Genomic DNA, 7,648 nt, shown 5'->3' with positions numbered 1-7,648 from the left:
ATGTTTGGTGTTATTCTAAGACGAATCATTTAAATCTGTTGCATGTAGCAAGAAGCTATAGGCGATAAAAATCATATTTTTACAATCTAAAATATTTGAACTATTGGCAGGATGGCAGCAAACTGATTGAAACTGATTCCTAAATGTATTCTTATTAAACTGTAATAATAGGGAGTCGCTCCGTGTAGGCGTAAATTAAACTAAGGAGCGCGATGAGAAATAAAGGAAAATCAAACAATACTAAAATTAAAATACATAAAAAAATTGGTCTACCAGCCTAATATCTGGAAATTGTCCATAGTCTTAAGAGCAATGTCTTGGCTTATTTTAAAATACATCAATAAAAAAGTAATAAAATAAAATAAAATAAAAATCCAAAAAGATATTATTATCATAATTAAACTCTGGCTTCAATTACAAACTGTTAGCGCAATTGATAACTCATGACCAAACAATAATAAGAACTGAGTCCGTTTAACATAAAAAAAAGCCATGCCTGATAGGAAGATTTATATTAATTTCAGATGAAATGTTTAGCAAAGAATTGTTTTCAACGTTTTATTTGTAAACATTAAATATTTCTTTCTCTCTAAAGTTTTTGAAGTCGGCACCAAAAGCGTTTACAGAAGTTGTAATTATTACATCATGATGCCAAAAAGATGGAGGCCTACATCACACACTTCCCCTCTTTCCGCGTCCAAACGAATTAAATCATAGCTACCTAGACGTTCAGAAAGACATAAAAACATAGACAACGTGCTCAGCATGAACTTGGATGAAGGGATTTTTTTTTTTTTTGTAAATCGTTTAAATTGCACCATGCTTTAGTGTAGCTCCTGGCAATAGAAATAATAAATATATAGAAACGTTTATATTCAACAGCAACAATACTTACAGCACATACAAACAAGGAATGTCTGACAGTTTTTTTTTCTTTTTTTTTTACAAACACCATGGGGTTCCCCTCAGGTTTATCTATACAGATGATGAGATATTCGTGTCCATTTAAGGAGTGCCATAACTACGAATCTGTATCAAATCTAGCAGACTACATAGTGTCCGGTATATTTTCTATATATAGACATCACCTCAGCAAGTGCCTATAAAAGAACAAGGAAATTAAAAAAAGAAAAAAAAAAGCAGAAAGTTGGAACATGCGTTATCTTATCTGGATACTTTTTGGGAATCCGGTCAGAAACACATATATAGGCACGAGTCCAAAACAAAAGGGAAAAAAAGGGGAGAGAAAAGTCTGTTTTTCATTATAACAAACTCTGTACAAATGTTATAAATCGATGCGTTTTGAGGCATCGTGTATTCTATCATAATATACAGTGTTATGCGTGTGACTGTGTGGATTCATATATGCTGTATATAGAATTGGGATATATTACATTGTCTTGTGAGAAAGAAAGGAAGAAAGAAAGAAAGAAAGAAAGAAAGAAAGAAAGAAAGAAAGAAAGAAAGAAAGAAAGAGAAATAGCTATTAAGCGATTAAAATCTCAGCTTATTCTTTCTATTTATCGTGAATTCCCATTAACTGTTGTTCAATTAGCTTATGAATTTTACAAAAGAAAATTAGGAAAAGCATCATCTGTTAAGTTCGTCTCGGACAGTCTTTTTGTGGAAGTTCTTTGAGAAACTCAGAAAGGTAGGGTGTCGAGGAAAAGTTTGTCAATTATTGCTGGCGGGGGGACTAGGTCCTCTAGCTTTAGGTAAAAGATACGCTGCAGACCTTGGGTGCACAGTGTGCGCAGTTCGGGGAGCTTCCCCAACAGTTTTGACAGGTAGTTGGGCCGATTCAAACCGCCGCCATTGAATGTCACTTGATCCTTCAGGCAGTTGACGATCTTATTTTGGAGATCCTCGACTCTTTTGGGTTCCTTGAGACCGTGTCGCTCTACAAACAGAGTACAAAACAAAAAAAGAAAAAGAAAAGGAATAATTAAAACTAATAATTATAAGTGCATTTCTGATTTAAGTTTTTTGTTTGTTTGTTTGTTTGTTTGTTGTTGCTTTTTTGTTTTGTTTTTGTTTTTTCTCTCGAAGGTGTATATACGCTTTTACACACCTGTCACCATGGCCAAAGCCGCGATGCAGGAGAAAGCCGAAATGTCTATGTTCATGCTCTGCAAGTTGGAAGAAAACTCCACGATGGCGTCCACCCACTCTCCAAACCCACGGACGCACTGCAGTCTGTGCAACACCACGCCATTACAAAATATAAGTTTCCCTTCCACCGGATTGGACCTGCAATTAAAAAAAAAAAAAAAAAAAAAAAACCCCATAAATAACCCCAAGAAAAAAATGAGAAGGATTTAAGAGCCTTTCTAATTATTGGCCAGCTAATAAAGCCAAGAGCAATGAAGCCTGAAGAATTATTATCTAAAAAGCCCCGCTTTGTTTTATTTTGCAATTATTCACCTGTACGCCAGCCGCAGGACGAAGAGTTCCAGGAAGGCGGATTCAAAGAGAAGATCCTGATCCTGCTTCGGGAGTTCGGAGAAGCCCGGGATCTTCTCCGCCCAGCCTCGAATGATCTCCATGGAGCCCGTCAGGAGGTCATAGAACTGCTGGATGTGCTGAGTGTTGTCGCCGGTCATCTGGTAGTCAGGGTTCGCCTGGAACTGGAATTTAATTTAAACAGCGCCTTAATGAGGTCCCTTTAAAATATATAATCCGTGAAATTGCAAATGCCCATTCCCAAGTGGAGAGAAAGAAAGAGAGAGGGGAACCTCACTATTAAATTCATGTCTTTCTATTAAGTTCTGCATTCCGATGTGATGTACTTTAAAATAAAAGTCTGACAAAGTTTGGAGTGCAAGCGATGGATTACAGAAAAAAACTTTAAGGGTGATAAATTCAGCTGGGATAAGTTAAGAAAAAAAAAAGCAACGTCAGTCTTTGTTCATTTATGTTTTAACTCTGGTTAGAGTGTATTTTACTCACTCTTGAGTAATCCAGAGCAGACATGGAGGGATTGGAGTCCACATGGGCCCGAACCAGCGCGCTTATGAGGCTCACCGGTGGCGAAGGCGGGGAGGGCTCCTGGGGGCTTTTGGGTTTGGATGGTAGGCGTCCTCTCCTTCCTTTCAGGTTATCCGTTCGGACAACTGCGTCCAGAGAAATTTCACATATGCATTACAAATTATGCTCCTGTCGCTGCGCGTAAAACCATATACATCTGAACAGAACAAAACACAAACTTGTTCCACGCACGTCTTCTAAAATATACAAATGAGACAGGTGTAATTAAGCCCGGGTTTTTTTTTTTTTTTTTTTTTTTTTTTTTTTTTCGAGTTTCAAACGTAAAACATACCTTCTCTCACCATTCCGACGACAAGGCACTTCTGGAAGCGGCAGAACTGGCAGCGGTTTCTTCGCCGTTTGTCAACAGGACAGTTTTTATTCGCTAAACACACATATTTTGCATTCTTCTGAACGGTGCGCTGCAACGAAACCAGATGCACACATACTGTCACCTTGCAGGCCCTTTATAAACGACATATATTAAGTGCACACAAAGCACCGGTGCTGCAGAACATGAGAAAAAAAATAAAAAAATAAAGATGAAAACGATATAATATCAGCTCTATCTGTGTGTCCTGTTTGAACTAACAAGAGGGAATAAAGCAGTAAACACACACGCGTGATTCCTCATATTTCACAAGTTCCTTGGAGGTTTGGCTGTGTGTTTATAATCTGATCTTAAATAGTGGAATCTGATTCGATTATGGAGGTTTTGCGCATTCTAAAGACATAATTCATCTTCACAAGGCTGCTCTTTTTCCAACTTACTTTAAAGAATCCTTTGCACCCCTCGCATGTCCTCACTCCATAGTGCTGACAGGCTGCGTTGTCCCCGCACACCGCGCATAGACCCTCGTTTGACGGCGATCCCCGGGAAGGGGGAGACGGAACCTGGCTGTCCACCAGCTGGTGCCCGTGTCCGAGCTGCAGGGAGTGGGGGAAGGCCAGGCCGGCCTGCTTCCTGATGGCACTGGGCACCGCGAAGCTCTGTGCGTCCAGGCCGCGGTGCGCTACACCCGGGCCGTCGTGGTTCATGGAGACGTGCAACGGCCCGTCGAACCTCATCTGGCAACTCGACACGGGGGTGCCGGGCGGCGACTGTTTAAACGAAAAGAGCGAGAGCCTCGACATGGGGTTCTTGCGCTGGTCTATCATGTGAGACGTGGCGGCAACGTAGTTCTGGTGGAAACTGTGCAGAGAGCCCGGGTCCTCCCACATGTGGTTGGACTGGATCTGGAAGTTCGGCGTGCTTGGAGAGTGAGGTGAGGACGGCTTGAAGTACATAGGCCCAGAGTGAGCGATCATCTCCTCCGACTGGGGAGGCAGGTGGCTCTGCTGGTGGTAGCTGTGCATCTGGACGTCCTCCACCTTGATGGAGGACTGCTCTCCAGAGTGCGGCATCTGATATAGACAAGGCGGCTTGACGTCGTAGCTGGTGTTATAGTTGTCCATGAAGGTGCTGAAGCTCGGCAAAGAAGTGGTGGCTGTGATCTCGGTGTTGGTCAAGTCCATGCTAAACTTAACAAACTCGGGCGTTAGGAAGTCGCAGCTGTACTCTCCTGCGGTGTGGTAGCTGTAGCTCTGGGAAGCGGGGCTGGCTCCTTGAGGTGATGATCCATACTGAGCCTGGACGCAGGGCATGGCTGCAAACCAGGAATCAGAAACACCAGTATTAGAAGGAATCTGTGTAAATAACCGCGGCTAATTCTCACAAAGCCCCGTTAAAAGTGCAAGAATAAGCACGAGCCAATACACGTTAATTTGTTCTACACAAAGAGATCATTTCTTTTTTTTTTCTCCTACCTCAAGCTTTTGACAGTTTTCCGGTGACACTTGAAACAGGCAATGTTAGAAGTTGGGTGGATGTCAGGGTTGAAGAGAGAGCCTCTTTTCTGGACCTTCAGCTAAAGAAGCAAATACTTCTTGGATTTAATATGTAATGAAATTAAATCATTTCCAGAAACAAATAGGATATCGCAAACTTACACGTAAACGTTGCAGTTCTTTTTTTTTTTTTAATCTTACACCAGTTTAAATAACTGTTTTAGTTGTGACGCTTTAGAGTGACAAAGCGTCACTCTAACTTTACGCACGACTTCCAACTTGTTTGCGAAGCCAAAATCAGAATATTCATATAGCACCAAAGCAACGCTCATTTATGTAATGAATTGTTTAGTTTCAGATAAAAGTAAAGAAGAAAAACAACAACAACAACAACAACAACATCTAAACTTAAACATTCGAGACATGACCCAGCGCGATGATTTTTTTGTTTCGGAGAAAAGAAAAGACGCAGGTCTTACCTCTTTCACATCCGCATCGTCGCTCTCAGTCCATGCGATAAGCATATAGTAGGTAACCATCAATTTAGTTTAAAACCTCCAAATCATGAGCGTTCTTTGATAACAACGCCAAGCGGGCAAACTGTGTGTGACTCCGCGCACTGACAGCGACACCAGCTCCAACTATCCAGTCTGCCTCAATGTGGCTTTGTTTATGTGAGAGCTGGATGCCGTGGCCCACGTGTTTCGAAGCGCGACGTCATCGGCGTCGACAGCGACGCCCACCAATCCGCTTGGGAACTTTCCCAACTCCTAATTTTCCCCGTGAGTGTGTTTGTCTTGTGGTGTGCGCGTCCTGTGCACTTCTTCCCACAATGGACCTAAGCAGAGGCTGTAGTGGAGGGTAAACCCAGCCAAAGTCAGCGCAGTGTTTGTTCTGGACTCAGCGTCATGCCTGTTATAGATGACATCTCTAAGCTCTGGGATGTGGATTTAATGTCTGTCCTTACGTGTAAGGTTGGGTAACTGATGAGATCAAGTTTTATTGTTTGGTGGTTGATCACCAGAGTCCCTGCTTAAACTAGAAGAAGAAAAAAACGTGGAAATGTGGAAACTTGATTTAAGTTTTTTCCAAGTCTGGATGAGTATGGGAAAAAGTTTTTATTTTATTTCCGGACGTTTTATTCTTTTTCTTACTGTTTGAAATTCCATCCATCCATCCATCCATGCATCCATCCATCCATCCATCCATCCATCCATCCATCCAACATACATACATACATACATACATACATAAATACATGCATGCATTCATCCATCCAGTCAGTTCTGCAAATTTGAGGTTATAGGTTTTAATAGTATGGGATTAAGTGTGTATGAACTCTGGATCACTTTTGTTCTTTCTCAGCTGGATTAAATTTGACGTAGAAAGACAAAATCCATAGTTATTTCGTCATGTGAACCCCTGGGTTGCGGCTTGTCTTTTCCAATCACATTTTTTTTCTTTTAAACAGCAGTTAATGATTGGGTAATAAATCACACATACAGGGGTAACGTGCTGTCTTTCCTTCATGTCCTTATCATAATCTCAGAGTGGTATAAGGATTAGTGTGCACTTTTATATCAGAACTATTCTATGTCACAATGATGGTAATACGTCACTCTCACTACTGTAATAAACACGTCCAATGAAGGAAGGGTCAATATTATTCTTTGTTATCTTCTGAGGATTTTTCTCTGTTTCAATTGTGTTCCAAATTTAGACCTCAGATGGGGTGGGGCTAGCCTATTCATAGCACCGGTGAGCCGCTGCAAGAGGAAGGGGGGATAATTAGTGGGCCTGTAGCCAGTTGTCACAGGGGACCCAATTTAATCCCCGGAGAGGGAAGTGTGATAGGAGCTGGCAGAATGGACTGACGCAGAAAACGCTCAGGTTGACGCAGTGGCCAAAATAATCTCCAGGCCTTATTGTTCTGCAGCGATGAAACAAACTGATCTCAGAGTAATCTTACACTAGCACCTTGTGGCCAGCTGAGTTGTGGCCTAAATCTTTCTAGATGGGTTCTGGCCTGTGCAGTGAAAGCACCGGAGAGAGCACACAGAGAGCGTGTGCAGCGTTGGCTCCACATTCTACAGTCTGCATGGCAAAGCAAGCGGCGTTATGTATCGCTGGTGCACCGATGCTTTATTATACCAGCCACAGCAGCCATCAGTCTTAAAGCAGCAGCCCAGACTTATACACACAGGAACGTTGTGAACTGGGGTTATGGAAGAGGGGCACGTGATGGTTAGACTCACCTCTAGAGGACACTATTGTGCATCATCCATAGTTAAAGATGCATTCTCACCACTTAACTGTAAACCACCTGGTTCTCTTTGAAGGTCCTTATTACTAGGCACAAGTACTTGTGCTTTTTGAACTTTTTTTTTCACAATTTTCACTTTCTGTTAGATAAATAAATGCAAAGCAGTGCATAACTTTGAGAAGGAAGGACAAATATAAATATTGTTTAAAGTCTTTTGATCAAAAAATCTGAAAAGTGCGGCTTGCATTTGCATTCAGCTACCCTTTTAATTTTACATCCTTAGGCAAATCCAGCTCAGCCAATTGACTTTGGGAGTCACCAATTAGCAGAGTCCTTCTAAATTCTAAGTTTAAATTTAAATCTTCTAAATTTAGATTTGTCTCAATATATATACAACCGTAAAGAGTAAAGAATGACTTCAATATAACCTTAAACATGGGACCAGAACTACAATTGAGTGAATTTGTTCAAGTAAAGGATAAAAGCCTGAAAGGTCCAGTCAGACTCCAAATCCCATCTAGAAACTGTGAC

General features: G+C 41.4%; 1 protein-coding gene across 1 annotated transcript; it reads right to left on the bottom strand.

Moving 5' to 3' along the window:
- Positions 1-544: 544 nt before the first annotated feature.
- nr4a2a (nuclear receptor subfamily 4, group A, member 2a) lies at positions 545-5,516 on the bottom strand. The gene is made up of 8 exons (XM_015031621.1): positions 5,334-5,516; positions 4,834-4,934; positions 3,799-4,673; positions 3,320-3,449; positions 2,950-3,113; positions 2,425-2,627; positions 2,072-2,250; positions 545-1,900 (listed from the first exon to the last, which is right to left on the bottom strand). Exons 3-8 carry the CDS (start codon positions 4,669-4,671, stop codon positions 1,644-1,646), a joined length of 1,806 nt encoding a protein of 601 aa, XP_014887107.1. The 5' UTR covers positions 4,672-4,673; positions 4,834-4,934; positions 5,334-5,516; the 3' UTR covers positions 545-1,643.
- Positions 5,517-7,648: the final 2,132 nt, after the last annotated feature.

The sequence above is a fragment of the Poecilia latipinna genome, unplaced genomic scaffold, assembly GCF_001443285.1.
Source record: "Poecilia latipinna isolate Pla-1442-1.1 unplaced genomic scaffold, P_latipinna-1.0 Scaffold212, whole genome shotgun sequence".
In the NCBI taxonomy this organism is placed as follows: domain Eukaryota; kingdom Metazoa; phylum Chordata; class Actinopteri; order Cyprinodontiformes; family Poeciliidae; genus Poecilia; species Poecilia latipinna.
Note: the sequence above shows the minus strand (reverse complement) of the source record. Positions and strands in the feature narration are given on the sequence as shown.

Bases quoted from the DNA above. Each gene is read 5' to 3' on its own strand.
- nr4a2a (XM_015031621.1), bottom strand. From the start codon at position 4,671: ATGCCCTGCGTCCAGGCTCAGTATGGATCATCACCTCAAGGAGCCAGC. The intron at 3,450-3,798 runs GTAAGTTGGAAA...GTTTCGTTGCAG, and splicing joins GGTGCAAAGGATTCTTTAAA to CGCACCGTTCAGAAGAATGC. The intron at 1,901-2,071 runs GTGTGTAAAAGC...CTCTGTTTGTAG, and splicing joins GGCTTTGGCCATGGTGACAG to AGCGACACGGTCTCAAGGAA.